A 25,344-nucleotide genomic window follows, 5' to 3' on the forward strand; every position below is an offset into this window, starting at 1 on the left:
GGGCCGGACCGGACTGGCAACACACTTCAGTACCCTTCGCCGTGCCTCTACACTTTCCCTCCCTCTAATCACCAATGGCTCCCGTAACCCGGTGGCCTTCTCTCCTCGTCCACAATCTCGCCCCTTATCTGCCTCCAGCAGCCCCTAAAAATGTATTGGGGTTGCCTCTCGCCTGTCCGACGACGACACTGTTGGCGCCGTACCTCCTCTCTCGCCAAGGCTTTAACCTTTGCCGATGGTCCTCTGCCCTCGAACATGTCCTCCCAGGACCACCATTTGCCCACCTGGGCCATCGCCAACTTCTCCATCTCCTTACCCGGCGTTAGCTCCGAAACACGCTGCTTGGTCCAGTATTGGTGGGATCTTCTGTCACGATCGTCGAAAGGAGTGGACCAATGCGCAGCGTGGAATGCGAACATCTTTTATTTATTAAGTACACCACGAACAAAAACAATAAAACAATACGTGAAGTCCTTGGGTACATACACAAACCAACACGGAACAAGATCCCACAATACACTGTGCCAAACAGGCTGCCTAAGTATGGTCCCCAATCAGAGACAACAAGCAACAGCTGATGCCTCTGATTGAGAACCACCCCGGCCAACATAGATACACATGAACTAGATCCTAACATAGAAACACAAACACATAGAATCTACACACCCTGGCTCAACATATAAGAGTCCCAGAGCCAGGGCGTGACATGGTTGTCCCGTGCTCTATTATTATAACACTTTATTGTAAAATATTTGTGGTGGCCAGATCACAGGCCAGAAAGTTATTTTCAAAAGAGGCTGCCAGTGTGTCTGGTGTTAAAACTGTACAGGCAAATAAGTCTGAGAGAAAAGCAGCAAAAACTCTAGCTATTTTTGTTTTCACCTTTCTAGGTTGTAGGATTTCTTTTTTCTCTTTTTCTTTAGCAAATTTAGATTCATCATCACTTTCCATCAGCTTTCTGACACTTGTTAATTATTTTATCTATCCAATAATTGATGCTTTCTTTTATCCATGTTCAAAGTAACAGCTAAACATATTTTAACTCTGAAGTTAAGGCATGTATAGTTCCTATGTTTTTATTCCCTAGTTTGACATAGTTATGTTATACTGTTTTTTTGTTATTGCTTCTTTCATGTAACAATACACTGACATTATTCATCTCAGTGTTGTCATCATAGATACATGTGGTGTTGATACAGAATGATTTGGATGGATTGGAATGGAATGACTTGGAGAATGCATAAGAAGGCATTAGCTTGTTTTATAAAAGACATTGTAGTCAATTAGGGTTGTATATTCCAAATACCAAATTGATTTTTAATAAAGTATAGTAAATATTTTCCACATCAGTCACGGATCATTCTGTATGTTGTTTAACATTACCCTCTAGTGGCTCAATTAGGACACAACGTCTTCAACAAGTGCAGTAAAGTTGAAATGCACAATAATGTATGATATCAGATAACTTCCAGGTCTAACTCAATGGTGTATTGTAGTAGTTCATGGTAAAATGTAAGAATATGCAATTATGGATAAAACATTAACGTTCAGTAATAAACAATTTGTAAGGCATTTTCAATTTGCTCACCATTTATTCATCATTACTGACAGATTTGTTAAATGTTAGTCAGCTAGGTATTTTCACATTTATAAATAACTACTATATGCATTAATGATTCATAGTGTCAGATTGCTGCCAGGTCAGGGGTCATGCCAGAGCAGCTCTCAGATGCTGTTGAGTCTGAATGAATATAGAAATATGGTACCACTTTATAATAACACCTTGTAATAAACAATATTTAATGGATTAAGAAATAGTTTATTCATTTATTCATAATTACTCCCACATTTGTGTTAGTAAGCAAGTTGTTCACACATTTATAAATAACTTGTATAGTATGTAATAAGATCCTTCATAAGATGTTTGATACATTTCCTTGTAACCCATTTACCAATCATTGGTAAAGTTGTGTTGCAGTCCCTAAAGCGAGGACTATTCATCCTTAATAAACGTTGAGTGACCAGTGTAATTTCTCACAAAAAGATGGACATGCCATTGGTAGACATTCCAGCAGTACCTCATGCTCCTTAAGGTCTCAAAATGACCTAGAACATATCAATGGTTAAACAATAAGCACACAACACAGAGGATGTTAAAGGAAATATATGAACATTTTATTCCAAAACAGTCACACTGTTGTAGTAGTATGCTGAAAGTAGTAGAAGTAACATGTTTTGTCTGAAAATGCTAACATTTGTGTTTATTGGCAGTGACTACCTGTCACGGTTTCGGCCGAGGCTGCCTCTCTCCCTTGTTCGGGCAGGCTTCGGCGTTCGTCGTCTCCGGAATTCTAGCTGCCACCGATAGATGTTTCATGTTCGTTTGCTTTTGTCTGTTTGTTTCCACACCTGTTTCTGTTTTACGTAATTAGTGTCCTATAAGTTTCTCGTTGTGTTTGTCTAGTGTTGTGTATGATTGTTTCCGTCAGTGTTGTGTTTTGCTCGGTTGAGCGTATTTCTCCACTGTGCTGGAGCTCATTTGCACTTGTGTGTGCACCGGTTCATTTTGTCGCACCTGTTAGTGCGCGTTTACCTTTCGCCTTCGTGCGTGGTTTTGCTGTCGGGCTTAGTTGTCCTGTTGCCTGTGTTGGGCCAGTAATACAGCTTTTGGAACATTCAGTCTGCGTCCTGCGTTTGATTCCTACACTACACCTACAACACGCCCTGACACTACCAAAACCAAAGTGTGGATTGTAGTCACTCATTAGATTAGTTCATAAACTGCTTACAGGGTAAGGGAACCAATATCTAAATACATAATTTAACTGAACATTATGTTTAAAGGGTTACTCCACTACAAGTGAAGTTGTCCAAATTCTTATGACTTCTTCAAATGGAGGGAGTAGATACATAAGGTGTTCTAATTTATGAATGAAAAGACCCTCAAATAAAAGGTGGCATTCTATAATGTCGCCTCATATTAAACATTTGATGTCAAATCCAAAAATGATTTGTACATGGTACAGGCTCTAAAGAAGTTAACTCAGCCATCAAAACAGCCGTCAGCAACGCAGCCAAGGAATACAAAACTAAACTTAAGAATGGGAAACATAGTAATAGCGCACATAGAACAGATCTACCGCTTCATAGACCTGCTTTCAATGAGAATGACAGCTCTATAACTCATATTTCTATGTGAATTTGGATGGGTCACCCAAAAAGTTACATATTGCAGCTTTAAAAAGTAAATATTTTCTTCATAATGTATCATTACACACACATTTGTTTTAATAAGCTAGTTTTTCACACATTTTTAAACAACTTTTTTAGTGTTCATACCCAGTATGTTGAGGTTGAAGTGTCTGCTGCGGTCGCATATAGTAGTTAGTTATGAATGTGAAAATACCTAGCTTACTAACATTTAACAAATGTGGGAGTAATGATTAATAAATGGTGAGCAAACTATAAATGCCTTACAAATGGTTTATTACGGAACACTATAAAGTGTTACCCATGATTGCATATTCTTGCATTTTACCCTCAACTACTTACACAATACACCATTGAGATAGACTTGGACGTTATCTGATATCATAAATTATGGTACATTTCAACTTTACCACACCTGATGAAGGCATTGTGTCCCAATTGAGCCACTAGAGGGAGATGTTAAACAACATATAGAATGAATCTTGACGTCCTCGGAATGTACTATTTTAATACTTACTTTTTATCATTAAATAACATGGAACAACCACAGACTTTGGTATTTGGAATTTACAACCCTAAATGACTACAATGTATTTTATAAAACAAGCTTATGCCTTCTTATGCCTTCTCCAAGTCATTCCATTCCAATCCATCCAAATCATTCTGCATCAACACCACATGTATCTATGATGACAACACTGAGATGAATAATGTCAGTGTATTGTTACATGAAAGAAGCAATTACAACAAATGTATTACAAAACATATCAAACCTATGTGTGTCATATTTAGGAATAAAAGCATAGGAACTATGAACATCTTAATTTCAGAGTTAAAATATGTTTAGCTGTTACTTTGAACCATGGATAAAAGAAAGCATAAATTATTGGATTAATTAAGGAATTAACAAGTGGCAAAAAGCTGATGATAAATGATGATAAATGGTCAATAAAAAAAAAAAATAGATACAATTGAAATGGAATCCAACAACTTAGATAGGTGAAAACAACAATAGCTAGAGTTTTTGCTGCTTTTCTCTCAGACTTATTTGCCTGTACAGTTTTAACACCAGACACACTGGCAGACTCTTTTGAAAATACCTTTCTGGCCTGTGATCTGGCCACCACAAATATTTTCAAATAAAGTGTTATAATAATAGAGCACGGGACAACCATTGTAATTACAAAGTCAATGATAAAACCCCACATAAATACTTCAACAAATAAACATTCATTCAAACACCTACTGGGTACCTGTACATTTACAAAGATTTTGACAATAGCAGCATCGTATATGATACAACAACACCAGGTAATTGATATACAACACATCATTCTTGTTATTGTTATTTTAGAGTGGTACAATAAGGGATCACACACAGCAACATAACGGTCAATAGATATCAAGACCAAATTGCCCAGAGATAAAGAAGCACATAAACAAGTGATGTAGAAATAAAACCCACAGAAATATTCCCCAAAATCCCAGCATGGTTCCATTAATGCTACAGTCGTTACTGGTATCACAATCAGTCCCACCAGGAGATCTGCCACAGCCAGAGAGAGGATGAGCAGGTTGGTTGGAGTGTGGAGCTGCTTGAAGTGAGAGATGGAGATGATCACCAGTATGTTCAGAAATACTGTAACTGCTGAAATCAATGAGAAGAAGATGTACAGTGTTATGTAGATAGATGTCGATAGCAAAGCCTTTCTGCAAGAAGAGTTTCTGTCTTGAAAACAGTATTGAACATCTTCCTGTGTCTCCATTTGTAATAAAGGATCAAAATGCTGAGGTCCTGCTCCTGCTTGGTCCTGTGTGCGTGACCCTGTCAGGTCAGCCTTCTGACAAACTCTGAGCTCTGCCTCTCTATTTATCCCTGAAAGACTGACAGACACTCCCCTCCCCTTAGACTCTCTGCACACACACACACACACACACACACACACACACACACACACACACACAATGATGATAAAAAATGTGCACCTCGACTCACGTTGGTTGAGCACCCTCCTCTTCTATCGATACAGTCATTATTTCTCAGCTTCATCAAGGTTGTCAATCATTTGATTAGATTTTTATTTTGATAAATCTAGTTAGATGCTGTTCTCTCAGATTCCAGAGGGTCCTGTTTGCGCTACGATACCATATACTTTATTGTCCATTTACATGGAAATTCATTTAGAGACGTCAGCATAGAAATACACAAACACAACCCAATATATTACATGACGTACGGAAAACTGGAACGTTAGTACACAAGTCACACATTAACATATTCACATATTGGAAACATGCAGGGCTCTGTCATAATGACACTTATATCACTCTACCAATGAAAGGTGTCAACCACACACTCAAATACATCTACTAAATTTAGATGTTGTTGTTTTTTTACATTTATTTCTACAGGTTGGGTCACCATTGAGACCAGGGTCTTATTTGCAAGGAAGCCCTGTGAACATGAACATACAATAAATACAACAATATTACAGTTTTTTCCAACTGCTTACACACGTTTTCAAAACGATGTCTCCTTTTTTCAAAACTCTACACACAATTGACAAAACTGCACACACAAAATGCAAAATGCCTCACATCGCCTTCAAAATGTAACACTGCATTCAAAATGCCATAAACACATGTCAGAATGAAGCATTTGCATCAAATGGCAAACACTTCTTTCATAATAGTACATTTTTGGATATACCATGTAAACACTGTTGTTCTAAATCTAAAGCTCTTTGGTCTTTCATAGGCTTATATCTACATTTCAATACAATGTTCTACAGGGAAAGTAATCTGCTGAGAGGGGTAACAAGTACACTGTAAACACCAATGCAATGTAGAAACAGAAAATATTTATTAGGCCAAACAGTAGCATACAGTAGCATACAACAAAACCATAAACATATGTAAACCAAAAGTATATTCTTTAGAATACAGTAAAGAACACAATTGTCTGTGTGGGATCCCGGGGGGGCAGTCCAGGAATTGGTAGGGGGGGGCAATCACCAGTGCTAAGCTACGCTTCATCTCTTCTCCGGGCTGGGTCTGGCCACAATACTTCGTCCACATCACAAGATAAGTTTTCTCTTGCCAAACATCAAGGGAAGTATCTCCTAGCATGGCGTATCCAACCTTGGACAGAGGCAACCTCTATGTCCCCACATGCGTCATCCATTGCCTGGAGAAGCGGGCATAGGGTTGGCAATCATACACTTTCCAGCGCCAGGCTGAGAAGAATTCCTCTATGTGATTTAGAAAAGGTGAATATGGGGGTAGGTACAAAACTACAAATTGTGGATGGGTGGCAAACCAGTTTTGGGCCAGAACAGCCCGGTGAAAACTAACACTGTCCCATATAACCACAAATCTAGCAGGCTCGTGATCTGGATCAGGGACAAGCATTGTGTAAATTGCATCCAGAAAAGTGAGCATGTGGCCGGTGTTGTACGGACCCAGTGTGGCATTGTGATGGAGGACCCCGTTTTGAGTGATGGCAGCACTCATAGTTATATTACCCCCACGCTGTCCAGGGACATTGGTAATTGCCCTCTGTCCTATTACATTTATTCCGCTGCGCCTGGTTTTGGTGAGGTTGAAGCCAACCTCATCCACATAAATAAATGTACATGGGCATCCATCTCCAATTCTCTCTGTAACAGACAAAAGGATATACAGATTTTTATTTTTATTTTATTTCACCTTTATTTAACCAGGTAAGCCAGTTGAGAACAAGTTCTCATTTACAACTGCGACCTGGCCAAGATAAAGCATAGTAGTGCGATAAAAACAACAACACAGAGTTACATATACAGATGAGTAAATATGGTTTGTCTGAAGTACTGGAAGTAGTGTTGCATACATACCTCTACAAAGTCATGTCGCAGATTCTTCACTCAGAGTTTCTCTCAAATGGTACGTTGTAAAGTTGTTTCATCGTCACTTGGTGCCATTGGAGGATGCGTTGTATGGTCGACAGGCTTACAGCATTGATGTTGTTAAATATGGTGTCATTATTCAAGATATGCTCTCTTATCTCTCGAATCCTAATTGCATTGTTGGCCAAAACCATATTTATAGTTGCAGTCTCTTGTACATCTGTAAACAAGCGTCCTCGTCCTCCATGATGTCTTTGCCTTTCCACTCTGTACAGAATTCAAACACAGTATGTGTTCAGCATAGGAACTGTAAACAATGTACAAATAAATGTAGTACAGCATGATAACCAACCTCATTCATTCAATGCAGTGCAGTAAATGGATGGCTTAGAGTTACAAATGTTTATGCAATACTATGCAGTCATACATATTTTACAGTACATTACTGTAATGCTAAAATAGTCATTAGATAGTTGCATACCTGTTCTCATTTCTGAAGGTTTGGATTATGGACGCCACTGTAAATAGACTCTCAGTCCAGCCTCTCTCATGGTCAAACTGTGGTTGATCACATGATCAACAAGTGTTGCCCTATTTTTATCAGAGATGGCTCTCCTTCCTTCTCTTCTTTGCCCTCGTCCTCTTCTTCCTCTTCCTCTTCCTCTTCCTCCTACTCCTCCTCCTCCTCCTCCTCTTCCAACTCTTCGTCTTTGAATTTGTCCTCGTTGTTGTCCCCTGCCTCTCCCTCCTACTCCTCTTGCTCTCCGTCTATTGTTGGCATCCTTTGTTCAAAACAGGTAATCTGACCTTCAACCTATTTATAGGCTTATACTACAGTAAAGCAGTGATTGGTTAGTGATCAGTTAAGCAATTAGTGTTTGCAAATGTGAGGAGTGTGTGTGTGACCTGGTGAATAAGTGTAGCATTTTGATTGGTTGTGTTTGGAAAAGGAAAGCAAGTCACTTCCTGTCAGATTTTTGTGCTTTAGGTAGAAAATTGTGTGTAGTGTTTTGAAAAAAGTGTTTTATGCAATTGACAACTGAGTCAAAGGCTGAGAAATAGCTTATGGTTTTGGAGATTTGGTGTGTAGTTTTGCACTTTGAGTGAGAGGTTTCAAAAATCGTGTGACATGAAAAGATTTTGTGTGTAAGCAGTTGGAAAAAACTGTAATCACAACAAACACAATTCTCAAACACCGGCGGCAGGTAGCCTAGCGGTTAAAATGTTGGGCCAATAATCGAAAGGTTGCTGGTTCGAGTCCACGAGCCAACTAGGTGAGAAATCTGTTAACGTTCCCTGGAGCAACCCTAATTGTTCTTGTAAGTCGCTCTGGATAAGAGAAAAATATGATTTCACCTCTGCATGATTCCTAAAGAGCATATTACATCAGCAAAACTCAACCTATTAGTCACTCACCACCTTCCGGAGACATTTGAAACCCCACCTCTTTAAGGAATACCTGGGATAGGATAAAGTAATCATTCTACCCCGCCCTTACCCCAACCCACCCCCCCCCCCCCCCCCCCCCAAATTTAAAAATAAAAAAACATTGTAAAGTGGTTATCCCACTGGGTATAAGGTGAATGCACCTCTTTGTAAATTGCTCTGGATAAGAGCGTCTGCTAAATGACGTAAATGTAAAATTACTGGGACTATATTGTCTCTACTGTGTAAGTGAACAACTCTTCAATGATATTAGTTTTACTTGTTTAAGTTTCTCACGTCGAGGTTCCTGTTATTACTTGTAGTAATCAAGGTCAATTTACCAACAGGTAACCAACACCCCATTGATTTTGTTAGGCACTCTAACTCAGATATCATATTCAAAACTGCAAACATTTCTCTTCACCCTAAGACAAAATTAGTAGAATTGCAGGAAATTAGCTGTACAACTGCAAAAAAAAATTCTCAGCCCCATGGCAAAATGAGTAGAATTGCAGGAAACTTGCTTTAAAACTGCAACATTTTCTTTACTTCCCATGGCAAAATGTGTAGAATTACAAGAATTTACAGTGCATTCGGAAAGTATTCAGACCCCTTGACTTTTTTCACATTTTGTTACGTTACAGCCTTATTTTAAAATTGATTAAATTGTTTTTCCCCCTCATCAATCTACACACAATACCCCATAATGACAAAGCAAAAACAGGATTTTATTTTATTTTTTAAAATTTATAAAAATATAGAAATAGAAATATAACATTTACATAAGTATTCAGACTCTTTACTCAGTACTTTGTTGAAGCACCTTTGGCAGCGATTACAGCCTCGAGTCTTCTTGGGTATGACACTACAAGCTTGGCACACCTGTATTTGGGGAGTTTCTCCAATTCTTCTCTGCAGATCCTCTCAAGCTCTGTCAGGTTGGATAGGGAGAATCGCTGCACAGCTATTTTCAAGTCTCTCCAGAGATGTTAGATCGGGTTCAAGTCTGGGGTCTGGCTGGGCCACTCAAGGACATTCAGAGACTTGTCCCAAAGCCACTCCTGCGTTGTCTTGGCTGTGTGCTTAGGTTCGTTATCCTGTTGGTAGGTGAATATTTGCCCCAGTCTGAGGTCCTGAGTGCTCTGGAGCAGGTTTTCATCAAGGATCGCTCTGTACTTTGCTCCGTTCATCTTTCCCTTGATCCTGACAGCTGAGTTCCAGAAATCAGACAGGGAAGCTATTCTGAAGTTGCCCATACCTGCATTTCCAGCTGTCTCTTCAGATGTAGAAGAGATACTGTAGTATGCGATCAGCTGAAGTGTGTATATGCACACTAAAAACAAATGGTTCTACATGGTGCCAGATAAGGGTTCTTTGTCTTGTAACCATAGCGGATCCCTTTTTGGTGCTATATGGAACAATTTTTGAAGGTTCTACCCTTTTTCTTTTTTTCTCTTTTTTTTCACCTTTATTTAACCAGGTAAGCCAGTTGAGAACATGTTCTCATTTACAACTGCGACCTGGCCAAGATAAAGCAAAGCAGTGCGATAAAAACAACAACAACACAGAGTTACATATAGAATAAACAAAACGAAGTGTCAATAACACAATAGAAAATCTATATACAGTGTGTGCAAATGTAGTAATTTATGGAGGTAAGGCAATAAATAGGCCATAGTGCAAAATAATTAAAATTTAGTATTAACACTGGAGTGATAGATGTGCAGAAGATGATGTGCAAATAGAGATATTGGGGTACAAATGAGCAAAAATAAATAACAATGTAAATAACAATATGGGGATGAGGTAGTTGGGTGGGCTAATTACAGATGGTCTGTGTACAGGTGCAGTGATTGGTAAGCTGCTCTGACAACTGATGCTTAAAGTTAGTGAGGGAGATATGTGTCTCCAGCTTCAGAGATTATTGCAGTTCGTTCCAGTCATTTGCAGCAGAGAACTGGAAGGAATGGCGACCAAAGGAGGTGTTGGCTTTGGGGATGACCAGTGAGATATACCTGCTGGAACGCAGACTACGGGTGGGTGTTGCTATGGTGACCAATGATCTAAGATAAGGCGGGGATTTGCCTAGAAGTGATTTATAGATGACCTGGAGCCAGTGGGTTTGGCGACGAATATGTAGTGAACCCTGTTCTCAACCAGCTTGTAGGGCATGTTTTGACAATAGATTTAGAAGTGGATATGAAAAAAAACATCACTTGAACCTGATTGGTCAACTCCCCCAGCCCTCCTGCATCAATTAACATAATTTGTATGATTTTGGGTTGCTGCAGATCAGTGTTGTGGCACTCTAACTTTGCCCATTCAGAGGGCTGTAAGAAAACTCAAAATCAGTCACCAAAGTTGTTGTACAAAAGTCAGGAATTCAATTAGTGAGGGATTAATATAGCACCATTCCTGTCAGTAGAGACCTTGAATAGTAGGAATATGTAAATACAAAAGTTTCAATGTAAAAAGGTTCAAAAGCAAGAATTTCGTAAAAATGTGCTTACCAGGCGGTTGATACAGTGCATTGGGAAATTATTCAGACCCGTTGACTTTTTCCACATTTTGTTACGTTACAGCCTTATTTTCAAATGGATTAAATTAATGTTTTTCCTCATCAGTCTACAAACAATACCCCATAATGACAAAGCGAAAACAGTTTTTTTTCAAATTTTGGCAGATAAAAAAACAAGAACCTTATTTAGATAAGTATTCAGACACTTTGCTATGAGACTCGAAATTGAGCTCAGGTGCATCCTGTTTCCATTGATGGTCCTCTGTAGCTCAGCTGGTAGAGCACGGCGCTTGTAACGCCAGGGTAGTGGGTTCTATCCCCGGGACCACCCATACACAATACAAAATGTATGCACACATGACTGTAAGTCGCTTTGGATAAAAGCGTCTGCTAAATGGCATATTATATTATTTTTTATTATTTATCATCCTTGAGATGTTTCTACAACTTGATTGGAGTCCACCTGTGGTAAATTCAATTGATTGGACATGATTTGGAAAGGTCCCCAAGAACACAGTGGAACCACCAAGACTCTTCCTAGAGCTGGCCGCCCGGCCAAACTCAGCAATCGGGGGAGATTTGCCTTGGTCAGGGAGGTGATGGTCACGGAGCACCATAATTCCCCTGTGGAGATGGAAGAACCTTCCAGAAGGACAACCATCTCTGCAGCACTCCACCAATCAGGCCTTTATGGTAGAGTGGCCAGACAGAAGCCACTCCTCAGTAAAAGGCACATGACAGCCCGCTTGGAGTTTGCCAAAAGGCACCTAAAGGACTCTCAGACCATGAGAAACAAGATTCTCTGGTCTGATGAAACCAAAATTGAACTCTTTGGCCTGAATGCGAAGAGTCACGTCTGGAGGAAACCTGGCACCATCCCTACGGTGAAACATGGTGGTGGCAGCATCATGTGTGGGGATGTTTTTCAGTGGCAGGCACTAGCAGACTATTCAGGATTGAGGGAAAGATGAACAGAGCAAAGTACAGAGAGATGAAAACCTGCTCAAGAGCTCTCAGGACCTCAGACTGGGGTGAAGGTTCACCTTCCAACAGGACAACGACCCTAATCACACAGCCAAGACAACGCAGGAGTGGCTTCGGGACAAGTTTATGAGTAGCCCAGGCAGAGCCCTGACTTGAACCTGATCGAACATCTCTGGAGAGACCTGAAAATAGCTGTGCAGCGATGCTCCCCATCCAACCTGACAGCGCTTGAGAGGATCTGCAGAGAAGAATGGGAGAAACTTCCCAAATACAGGTGTGCCAAGCTTGTAGCGTCACACCCAAGAAGACTTGAGGCTGTAATCGCAGCCAAATGTGCTTTAACAAAGTACTGAGTAAAGAGTCTGAATATTTTTAAAATTACATTTTTGTCATATAGCAGACGCTCTTATCCAGAGCGACTTACAGTTAGTGAGTGCATACATTTTTCATACTGGACCCCCGTGGGAGTCGAACCCACAACCCTGGCGTTGCAAGCGCCATGCTCTACCAACTGAGCTACAGGAGGCCTATGTAAATAGATTATTTCCTTTTTTTATACATTTGCAAACATTTCTAAAAACCTGTTTTTGCTTTGTCATTATGGGGTATTGTGTGTAGATTGATGAGGAAATTGTTTTATTTAAACCAAAAGGCTGTAACGTAACAAAATGTGAAAAAGTCAAGGGGTCTGAATATTTTTAGAATGCACTCAGTAAAAAGTATGGTGGAAAAAGAATAGGGTACATCTATTTTTTTATAAAATAATACTTCTTTTGGTGAAAACTATGATTTCATTGTTGACAAGACACTACATTAGGCAACATACATTGGTTTAACAACATTTCATGACCCATGGGATTAATGAATCAATATTCTGACCTAAGGTTGCCTATAAAATAATGCCTATAATAGTAATAAAAACTGCACTTTGTCATATATTATCTCAACATGTAGTCTGAACATGTGGGAAACATTGTGGAAGGACCTGGATTAATTGAAATGTAAGAAAACCAACACCACCTGAAAACGTATTCATTTAATACATACATATGCAATTAACGTCATTTATTAAAATGTGACATCAGTCCTCATTTAACAATGCTTACCTGCATACAGTATAAAAGCCATTGAAGCAGACCTAAAGTAATTTTTTGCAATATTGTTGAGATGAGTAAAAATGCTATGCAAATTGCCATTCTAATATGGTATCGCTGGTATGACCCTCTTGACTTCTCAACTGCCAGGTAGAGTAAACAGCAAGTTAAAGAAAAACACAATTGGAAATTCCTATTTGAGTTGTTAGTAACAGGAATTTAAGATTAAATAATTGTTTCTACATGTTTTTCTAGAAGAGACAGTTAAAGAGATAAAGAACCATGATCGTAAGGTTCTAATTGAAACCTTTATGGTTCTTTAAAGAACCCTTTCCTAAGTTTCTATAAAGGTTCTGGGAACTAGTGACAGGTTGCCACTTATCAAACCCATCAAATATTTTGCATAGATGGAGCTCCAAACAGAGGGTGTGTTTCTGAAAAATGTTCAGCAATAAGCTAGCTATCATAAGATACAAAACTACCGGTGAGCGTTAGATGCCAGCCCTGCGATTCAAATGCAAAATCTCATACTGAAGTTCTTTAGACTTCCAATACCCAAGACAATGAAATTAGATTTGGAAGGAAGGCCTTGAGAAACTACAGGACAGATCACAGTATATGTCATTTGGCCAGTGCATAAGAAAATTGACAGTCAGGCAGTTGATAAGATGGCATATCTTCATGGTGGATGCACTAATGGCATTCCATAGGAACATTACATAGACTTGTAAAAATGTCCATCTGAACTGAATTATGAAACAATTATTAAAGTTGAGGGAGACAGTTACATCATTGGGAAACATATTTGCCAGACATCACCCTGCAGTATTCTGACCCAATCATATTTTTTGTCTGGTTTGTTGTGCTCTCAGATTCCAGAGGGACCTGTTAGCACTAACATGCAAGGCTCTGTAATAACGACACATACATCACTCTACCAATTAAAGGTGTCAAACACAACACACACACACACACACACACACACACACACACACACACACAGTCAGTCAGTCACACAAACACACACACACACACGATTCTCAAAAAGCATATTGCATCAGCAAAACTCAACCTGTGCTTTGTGACTGATGTCACTGGGACTATATTGTCTCTACTGGGTAAGTGAATCAAATCAAATCAAATCAAATTTTATTGGTCACATGCGCCGAATACAACAGGTGCAGACATTGCAGTGAAATGCTTACTTACAGCCCTTAACCAACAGTGCATTTATTTTTAACAAAAAAAGTAAGAATAAAACAACAACAAAAAAAGTGTTGAGAAAAAAAGAGCAGAAGTAAAATAAAGTGACAGTAGGGAGGCTATATATACAGTAAAATAAAGTGACAGTAGGGAGGCTATATATACAGGGGGGTATCGTTGCAGAGTCAATGTGCGGGGGCACCGGCTAGTTGAGGTAGTTGAGGTAATATGTACATGTGGGTAGAGTTAAAGTGACTATGCATAAATACTTAACAGAGTAGCAGCAGCGTAAAAAGGATGGGGTGGGGGGGCAGTGCAAATAGTCCGGGTAGCCATGATTAGCTGTTCAGGAGTCTTATGGCTTGGGGGTAGAAGCTGTTGAGAAGTCTTTTGGACCTAGACTTGGCACTCCGGTACCGCTTGCCGTGCGGTAGCAGTGAGAACAGTCTATGACTAGGGTGGCTGGAGTCTTTGACAATTTTGAGGGCCTTCCTCTGACACCGCCTGGTATAGAGGTCCTGGATGGCAGGGAGCTTTGCCCCAGTGATGTACTGGGCCGTACGCACTACCCTCTGTAGTGCCTTGCGGTCAGAGGCCAAGCAGTTGCCATACCAGGCGGTGATGCAACCAGTCAGGATGCTCTCGATGGTGCAGCTGTAGAATTTTTTGAGGATCTGAGGACCCATGCCAAATCTTTTTAGTCTCCTGAGGGGGAATAGGCTTTGTCGTGCCCTCTTCACGACTGTCTTGGTGTGTTTGGACCATGATAGTTCGTTGGTGATGTGGACACCAAGGAACTTGAAGCTCTCAACCTGTTCCACTACTGCCCCGTCGATGAGAATGGGGGCGTGCTCAGTCCTCTTTTTTTTCCTGTAGTCCACAATCATCTCCTTTGTCTTGGTCACGTTGAGGGAGAGGTTGTTGTCCTGGCACCACATGGCCAGATCTCTGACCTCCTCCCTATAGTCTGTCTCATCGTTGTCGGTGATCAGGCCTACCAATGTTGTGTCGTCGGCAAACTTAATGATGGTGTTGGAGTCGTGCCTGGCCATGCAGTCATGGGTGAACAGAGAGTACAGGAGGGGACTGAGCACGCACCCCTGAGGGGCCCCCGTGTTGAGGATCAGTGTGGCAGATGTGTTGTTACCTACCCTTACCACCTGGGGGCGGCCCGTCAGGAAGTCCAGGATCCAGTTGCAGAGGGAGGTGTTTAGTCCCAGGATCCTTAGCTTAGTGATGAGCTTAGAGGGCACTATGGTGTTGAATGCTGAGCTGTAGTCAATGAATAGCATTCTCACGTAGGTGTTCCTCTTGTCCAGGTGGGAAAGGGCAGTGTGGAGTGCGATAGAGATTGCATCATCTGTGGATCTGTTGGGGCGGTATGCAAATTGGAGTGGGTCTAGGGTTTCTGGGATTATGCTGTTGATGTGAGCCATGACCAGTCTTTCAAAGCACTTCATGGCTACAGACGTCAGTGCTACGGGTCGGTAGTCATTTAGGCAGGTTATCTTAGAGTTCTTGGGCACGGGGACTATGGTGGTCTGCTTGAAACATGTTGGTATTACAGACTCAGTCAGGGACATGTTGAAAATGTCAGTGAAGACACTTGCCAGTTGGTCAGCACATGCTCGGAGTACACGTCCTGGTAATCCGTCTGGCCCTGCGGCCTTGTGAATGTTGACCTGCTTAAAAGTCTTACTCACATCGGCTACGGAGAGCGTGATCACATAGTCATCCGGAACAGCTGGTGCTCTCATGCATGCTTCAGTGTTGCTTGCCTCGAAGCGAGCATAGAAGTGGTTTAGCTCGTCTGGTAGGCTTGTGTCACTGGGCAGCTCGCGGCTGTGCTTCCCTTTGTAGTCTGTAATAGTTTTCAAGCCATGCCGCATCCGACGAGCGTCAGAGCCAGTGTAGTATGATTCAATCTTAGACCTGTATTGACTCTTTGCCTGTTTGATGGTTCGTCGGAGGTCATAGCGGGATTTCTTATAAGCGTCCGGGTTAGAGTCCCGTTCCTTGAAAGCGGCAGCTCTACCCTTTAGCTCAGTGCGGATGTTTCCTGTAATCCATGGCTTCTGGTTGGGGTATGTACGTACGGTCACTGTGGGGACGACATCATCGATGCACTTATTGATGAAGCCAGTGACTGATGTGGTGTACTCCTCAATGCTGTCTGAAGAATCCCGGAACATGTTCCAGTCTGTGCTAGCAAAACAGTCCTGTAGCTTAGCATCTGCGTCATCTGACCACTTTTTTATTAACCGAATCACTGGTGCTTCCTGCTTCAGTTTTTGCTTATAAGCAGGAATCAGGAGGATAGAGTTATGGTCAGATTTGCCAAATGGAGGGCGAGGGAGAGCTTTGTATGCGTCTCTGTGTGTGGAGTAAAGGTGGTCTAGAGTTTTTTTCCCTCTGGTTGCACATTTAACATGCTGGTAGAAATTAGGTAGAACGGATTTAAGTTTCCCTGCATTAAAGTCCCCAGCCACTAGGAGCGCTGCATCTGGATGAGCGTTTTCCTGTTGATTAATGGCCTTGTACAACTCATTCAGTGCAATCTTAATGCCAGCATTGGTTTGTGGTGGTAAATAGACAGCTATGAAAAATATAGATGAAAACTCTCTTGGTAAATAGTGTGGTCTACAGCTTATCATAAGATACTCTACCTCAGGCGAGCAAAACCTCGAGACATCCTTAGTATTTGATTTTGTGCACCAGCTGTTGTTTACAAATATACAGAGACCGCCACCCCTTGTCTTACCAGAGTCAGACGTTCTGTCCTGCCGATGTAGCGTATAGCCTGCTAGCTGAATGTTATCATTGTTGTCGTTCAGCCACGACTCCGTGAAACATAAGATATTACAGTTTTAATGTCCCGTTGGTAGGATAACCGTAATCTTAAATCCCTAAAGAACAACTCTTTAATGATGTTAGTTTGACTTGTTTAAGTTTCTCACACCAGAGTGTCCTGTTAATACCTGTATGCAAGGCTCTGGAATAATTAATCAAGACACTCAAGAAGAAGTAGGTTTTCAGACTACACCTCCCCCTTACCTCACTCAAGTCTCTATGCTAAAACCCTCTCTATAGTGTTTTAGACAAATAACAAACAATTTTACGAATACAATTTTTTATATGGCCTCTCTGAGTGGAACATCCTGATTTCATGGGGCATGATCCAGGATTAATACATCTAAACAACAATCCAGGATCAACACTGTTATATGACAATCCAGGATCAACACAGTTGTAATATTATCTAGGATGAACACAGATACTGTATATGACGATCCAGGATCAACACATATATAATATGATCTAGGATGAACACAGATATATGACGATCCAGGATCAACACATATATAATATGATCAAGGATCAGCACAGATATAATATGATCCAGTGTTAACACAACTAAATAATGATCAAGGATCAGCACATATATAATATGATCCAGTGTTAACACAACTAAATAATGATCTAGGATCAACACAGATATAATATGATCCAGTGTTAACACAACTAAATAATGATCAAGGATCAGCACAGATATAATATGATCCAGGATCAATATAGACACATCTTACATGCTACATGCTTCTTTCACAAATGAAGCACTGATTTCACGACTTGAATCAGGCATCTGATAAGGCCTTCCCAAGCTGTGAACTCAAAGTAGCCATTAATTAGCTTTTTGAGATGTTACAACCTTCATAGTGTAACCCTAACTGGTAGTACTTGATAATAACACATTGTAATAAAGCATATATAATTGGTTAGTAAATCGTTTATCTATCACTTATTAATCATTGCTCCCACATTTGTGACTTGTTTCAGGAAACTAGGCGTATGTCGCAAGTCACTACTTCACAGGAGATTTTTTATCGAAATGCGTTTTTTGGCAGAAACGCCTTTGGGAACATGTGAACTTTCATGTGCCATAATAACAAATGTGTATGCCATCTGTAAATACGAATTAAATTGTTAAATTACGAGCCTAGTTTGTTTAGCCACGGAAAAAGACAGGAACTTCCCGCTAGCCATGATTGGCAGAGATAAAGGATGGGCTGGACATGCTGAGAGATTGGTCTGCCATGTAGCATGCTTCTGTCTATAACATGAGCTGCTCAGTATGTATATAATAATATATAATATGCCATTTAGCAGACGATTTTATCCAAAGCGACTTAGAGTCATGTGTGCGTACATTTTTACGTATGGGTGGTCCCGGGGATAGAACCCACTACCCTGGCGTTACAAGCGCCATGCTCTACCAATTGAGCTACAGAGGTCCATGTGTATGTGTAGGTAATCCTTTCGACAGCTGCTTTTTTAACAGATATCATGAAGAACTGCAAAAGTGTTGCTAATGCTCTCCACTTTCTGGAGGACGATCATGCCATGCTGACTCTCTCTGACTCTGAAAATGAATCAGATGTTGAGGAAATCCCTGATTTAGGTCAAAACATTTTCATTGAACCAGACATTGTAGAGTCTTCTGAAACGACGATCAAGATTGTTGTTGTCAAGTAAGAAGTTGACCGAGTTTAGAAATCAGTGGAATTCCCGGTGGAAGCAGAGTTTGATATCTAAGGAGATGGAGAAAATTCTGGCGTTTGATTGCATAAATGCAGAGGGAGTCGTAAAGAGAACACTCAGAAGGCTGTTGTATAAAACACCTGTCTCTGGATTACATCTTCAAACTAAGGGCAACCATGGCATCCGTGACAGAGAGGGAGAAGGGTTCATCCATGCATGCGGGTAAGAGAGTCTAGCTAGTTACATTTTCAGTTATTATACGTTTCTAATTTTGTCAGATTATTGCCGCATTCAAAACAACTGGGAACTCGGAACTATGAAATCGCCGACTTCAGTGTGTTCAAGAAAACTGGGAACTCATAAAACAACGAGTTCCAACAGGGAAAAATCGATTTGAACGGTCATCCAACTTGTAATTTCAACTTGGGAACTCGGGCCTATTTCTAGAGCCCCAACTTTCCGACCTGAAGATCACTGACGTCATGATTTGACCTCAGTATTTTCCAAGTTCTCAGTTGTCTTGAAAGCACCATTAGGTTCATTGTTTAGCTAGCTAACTAGCTACATGTCTAAACAAAAGATTCCACTTCGCCAGATGATTACATGACCCTTTAAGGTAGCCAGGTGTGTCTGGGGGTGATTATGGTCATCTATTGTATTTCATGAACATGACCCATCCACTTACAGTGGCTTGCGAAAGAATTCACCCCCCTTGGCATTTTTCCCATTTCGTTGCCTTACAACATGGAATTAAAATTGATTTTTGGGGGGTTTGTATCATTTGATTTACACAACATGCCTACCACTTTGAAGATGAAAAATATTTTGTCTTGTGAAACAAACAAGAAATAAGACAAAAAAACAGAAAACTTGAGGTAGCATAACTATTCACCCCCCCAAAGTCAATACTTTGTAGAGCCATGTTTTGCAGCAATTACAGCTGCAAGGGATGTAGAGCATGGCGTTTGCAACGCCAGGGTTGTGGGTTCGATTCCCACGGGGGGTATGAAAAATAAAAAAAAATATGTATGCACTCACTCTCTGTAAGTCCCTCTGGATAAGAGCGTCTGCTAAATGACTGAAATGTAAATGTAAAATGTAAGTCTCTTGGGGTATGTCTCTATAAGTTTGGCACGTCTAGCCACTGGGATTTTTGCCCATTCTTCAAGGCAAAACTGCTCCAGCTCCTTCAAGTTGGTTGGGTTCCGCTGGTGCACAGCAATCTTAAAGTCATACCACACATTCTCAATTGGATTGAGGTCTGGGCTTTGACTAGGCCATTCCAAGACATTTAAATGTTTCCCCTTAAACCACTCACGTGTTGCTTTAGCAGTATGCTTAGGGTCATTGTCAAATCAAATCAAATGTTATCTGTCACATACATGTGTTTAGCAGATGTTATAGCGGGTGTAGCGAAATGCTTGTGCTTCTAGCTCCGACAGTGCATTAATATCTAACAATTTCACAACATATACCTAATACACACAAAACTAGTAAGGAATGGAATTTAAGAATATATACATATATGGACAACCAATGACAGAGCGGCATGGACTAAGATACAGTAGAATATTATAGAATAGAATGCAGTATATACATATGAGATGAGTAGTGCAAGATATGTAAACATTATTAAAGTGACTAGTGTTCCATTTCTTAAAGTGGCCAGTGATTTCAATAGGCAGCAGCAGCCTCTAATGTGCTAGTGATGGCTATTTAACAGTCTGATGTCCTTGAGATAGAAGCTGTTTTTCATTCTCTCGGTCCCAGCTTTGATGCACCTGTACTGACCTCGCCTTCTGGATGATAGTGGGGTGAACAGGCAGTGGCTAGGGTGGTTGAGGTCCTTGATTATCTTTTTGGCATTCCTGTGACATCGGGTGTTGTATGTGTCTTGGAGGGCGGGTAGTTAACCCCAGCTAATCCGTTCGTCAGACCGCACCACCCTCTGGAGAGCCCTGCGGTTGTGGGCGGTGCAGTTGCCGTACCAGGCGGTGATACAGCCCGACAGGATGCTCTCAATTGTGCATCTGTAAAAGTTTGTGAGGGTTTTAGGTGTTAAGCCGAATTTCTTCAGCCTCCTGAGGTTGAAGAGGCTCTGTTGCGCCTTCTTCACCACACTGTCTGCGTGGGTGCACCATTTCAGTTTGTCTGTGATGTGTACGCCAAGGAACTTGAAGCTTTCCACCTTCTCCACTGCGGTCCCTTTAATGTGGATAGGGTGGCTGCACCCTCTGCTGTTTCCTGAAGTCCACGATCATCTCCTTTGTTTTGTTGACGTTGAGTGAGAGGTTATTTTCCTGGAACTACACTCCCAGAGCCCTCACCTCCTCCCTGTAGGCGGTCTCGTCATTGTTGGTAATCAAGCCTACTACTGTTGTGTCGTCAGCAAACTTGATGATTGAGTTGGAGGCGTGCTTGGCCACGCAGTCATGGGTGAACAGGGAGTACAGGAGGGGGCTGAGCACGCACCCTTGTGGGGCCCCAGTGTTGAGGATCAGCGAAGTGGAGATGTTGTTTCCTACCTTCACCACCTGGGGGCGGCCCGTCAGGAAGTCCAGGAATCAGTTGCACAGGGCAGGGTTCAGACCCAGGGCCTCGAGCTTAATGATGAGCTTGGAGGGTACTATGTTGTTGCATGCTGAGCTATAATCAATGAACAGCATTCTTACATAGGTATTCCTCTTGTCCAGATGGGATAGGGCAGTGTGCAGTGTGATGGCGATTGCATTGTCTGTGGATCTATTTGGGCGGTAAGCAAATTGAAGTGGGTCTAGGGTGACAGGTAAGGTAGAGGTGATATGATACTTGACTAGTCTCTCAAAGCACTTCATGATGACAGAGGTGAGTGCTACAGGGCGAGTCATTTAGTTCAGTTACCTTTGCTTTCTTGGGTACAGGAACAATGGTGGCCATCTTGAAGAATGTGGGAACAGCACACTGGGAAAGGGAGAGATTGAATATGCATGCTCTGAGGACGCGGCTAGGGATGCCGTCTGGGCCGGCAGCCTTGCGGGGGTTAACATGCTTAAATGTCTTAATCACGTCGGCCATGGAGAAGGAGAGGCCACAGTCCTTGGTAGTGGGCCTCGTCAGTGGCACTGTGTTATACTCAAAGTGGGCGGAGAAGGTGTTTCGCTTGTCTGGAAGCGAGACGTCGGTGTTGGCTGGTTTTCTTTTTGTAGTCCGTGATTGTCTGTAGACCCTGCCACATATGTCTTGTGTCTGAGCCGTTGAATTGCGACTCCACTTTGTCTCTATACTGATGTTTTGCCAGTTTAATTGCCTTGCGGACTGAGTAGCTACACTGTTTGTATTCTGCCATATTCCCAGTCATCTTGCCATGGTTGAATGCGGTGGTTCACGCTTTTAGATTTGCGCGAATGCTGCCGTCTATCCACGGTTTCTGGTTTCGGTAGGTTTTAATAGTCACAGTGGGCACAACATCACCTATTCACTTCCTGATAAACTCAGTCACTGTTTCAGTGTATTCGTCTCAATTATTTTCGGAAGCTACCCGGAACATATCCCAGTCCGCGTGATCAAAACAATCCTGCTCGAAGGTGAACCTCCATCCCAGTCTCAAATCTCTGGAAGGCTGAAATAGGTTTCCCTCAAGAATTTCCCTGTATTTAGCACCATCCATCATTCCTTCAATTCTGACCAGTTTCCCCGTCCCTGCCGATGAAAAACATCCCCACAGCATGATGCGGCCACCACCATGCTTCACTGTGGGGATGGTGTTCTCAGGGTGATGAGAGGTGTTGGGTTTGCGCCAGACATAGCGTTTTCCTTGATGGCCAAAAAGCCCGATTTTAGTCTCATCTGACCAGAGTACCATCTTCCATATGTTTGGGGAGTCTCCCACATGCCCTTTGGCAAACACCAAACGTGTTTGCTTTTTTTTAATTAAAGCAATGGCTTTTTTTATGGCCATTCTTCCGTAAAGCCCAGCTCTGTGGAGTGTACAGCTTAAAGTGGTCTTATGGACAGATACTCCCATCTCCGCTGTGGAGCTTTGCAGCTCCTTCAGGGTTATCTTTGGTCCCTTTGTTGCCTCTCTGATTAATGCCCTCCTTGCCTGGTCCGTGAGTTTTGGTGGGCGGCCCTCTCTTGGCAGGTTTGTTGTGCTGCCATATTCTTTCAATTTTTAAATAATGCTCCGTGGGATGTTCAAAGTTTCAGATATTTTTTTATAACCCAACCCTGATCTGTACTTCTCAACAACTTTGTCCCTGACCTGTTTGGAGAGCTCCTTGGTCTTCATGGTGCCGCTTGCTTGGTGGTGCCCCTTGCTTAGTGGTGTTGCAGACTCTGGGGCCTTTCAGAACAGGTGTATATATACTGAGATCGTGTGACAGATCATGTGACACTTAGATTGCACACAGGTGGACTTTATTTAACTAATTATGTGACTTCTGAAGGTAATTGGTTGCACCAGAACTTATTTAGGGGCTTCATAGAAAAGGGGGTGAATACATATGCACACACCACTTTTTCTTTATTGATTTTTTTGCAAACAATTTAACAAGTTATTTTTTTCATTTGACTTCACCAATTTGGACTGTTTTGTGTATGTCCATTACATGAAATCCAAATAAAAATCAATTTAAATTACAGATTGTAATTCAACAAAATAGGAAAAACACGAAGGGGGATGAATACTTTTGCAAGGCACTTTACATTTTCAAGTACATAACTATAGAGAACATACAAAAATGATATGGTAATTCAAAATGTAAGTTTACACACTCCCAAGAATGTCATACATGATGGATCATTAGCTTATACACTAACTTTCACACATCTAGATGGCCGGGTGGGGTGGGTGTGGAGCCAGAGACAGCAGGAGTTCAAACTGATTTTATCAAACAAATATATACTACATTTTATCTCTGGGACCCTTAGGATTACAAATCAGAGCAAGATTACTGAATGTATGTACATAATTTACCTTCAGAGGTGAATGTATCAAAGCAGTTGCCATGATAAGTTTTTTTGTTGTTGTGCACTCTCCTCAAACAATAGCATGGTACTTTTTCACTGTAATAGCTACTGTAAATTGGAGAGTTCTGTTAGATTAACAAGACTTTAAGCTTTCTGCACATATAAAACATGTCTATGTCCTGGAAAGTTTGCTGTTACTTACAACAGTCATAATAATCACATTAGCGCACGTTAGCTCAACCGTCCTGTATACGGGACATCGATCCCGTAGAGGTTAACTTCTTCTCTTTTGGCTAATGCTGTTGGTTTATTGTGCTTGGCATCACTGATTGTGCAACGTGCAGCATGTGAGACACTTCCAGACCATGCCTTAGTATAGAGCTTCACAAAGCCCTTGGCATTCTTTATCAACTCATTATCATCAGCCATTATTGACAGACATTCCAACATTTCTGCCTCGTCTTTTAGGGAACTGCCTAACTTCACAACAAAAGTAGGAAATCCATAGGTATTTTCACCTTCGTTGAACTTACCAGTTTCTTTGACAGCTTCAATAACTTCATAAAAATTGTCTGGCTTGATGGATTCTGCTACAGTGATGAGTGATATTGACTTTCTCAAGGTGACCAACAACCACCCCAAGTTCCCAGATTTTTTGTGAAATATATTGGTGCTGTGTCTTATCGTATCCAAGCCTCTTGAATGAGAACTTTGCATACTCCAAGGTCTCATTGTGATGAACATCTTGACAAGTCCTTCAGGTGTATCTTTTGGGAGATGAGCCACATCAGCCATGGCCAAAGCTCTTTGCCTCCAAAATGCCTCCTGACCTGATGGACCATCTGATTTGGTGATACATCTTTTCATATGCCTCCATAGCTCCAAGCAGACAACCATGCTTTTGCAATGAGGGAAATATTAATATTTTCCTGTTTCTCCTTTCTTTAATAGTATTTTCACCTTTAGGGCCCATGTTCCACCGTTGAGAACTTTATTGTTGTGAAGAAACTTTCCTCTATTCCGAAGTTGTTCAAGCTGTCTTGTCTTCGAACCTGGAGGGGTCTATTTCTATTTCTGAGTTGTCTTTTTCATGCTTTTTTAAATGCCTTGTGATTTTTTGCTGTGGCTTGTCGCAAACAAAACAGAAGTTGGAGGATGAGGTGGAGGATGAGAATACAGGTGCCATAGAGAACATCATAGTGAAGAATGAGCCAGAGGCTGAGCAGGCTGCCATAGAGGTGGTGGTTGAGCAGTCAGAGGAGGCAGAGGCAGGGGTGGCTCTGCCTGTAGCAGAGGTTGCGTCCAACGGAGATCTCACCCCTGAGATGATCCTCAGCATGATGGACCGGTGATCTAGCCCACACAGACAGCTCAAGGACTTCCCCCTTCTCTCAACCTTTCCCTTCAAGTCCACCCTCTTCATATGATCTGCCATATTACAAACCACTCCACTTTACTCTTTATTTTCATAATTTGTTTTTAACAAATCTGTGTTTCTTTTCACTCCCAAACCCACATCCTTCCATGCATTCACTGTAAC

The 25,344-nt window shown here is 41.4% G+C and overlaps 1 protein-coding gene across 1 annotated transcript; it reads right to left on the reverse strand.

The window, feature by feature from the left end:
• Positions 1-4,019: 4,019 nt before the first annotated feature.
• LOC311129381 (trace amine-associated receptor 13c-like) lies at positions 4,020-4,976 on the reverse strand (the record flags this gene model as incomplete). The annotated part of the gene is made up of 1 exon (XM_084161666.1): positions 4,020-4,976. One exon carries the CDS (start codon positions 4,974-4,976, stop codon positions 4,020-4,022), a length of 957 nt encoding a protein of 318 aa, XP_084017792.1.
• Between the last annotated feature and the right edge of the window lie 20,368 nt (positions 4,977-25,344).

The sequence above is a fragment of the Coregonus lavaretus genome (genome assembly GCF_964263955.1).
Source record: "Coregonus lavaretus genome assembly, chromosome: 5".
NCBI lineage: Eukaryota > Metazoa > Chordata > Actinopteri > Salmoniformes > Salmonidae > Coregonus > Coregonus lavaretus.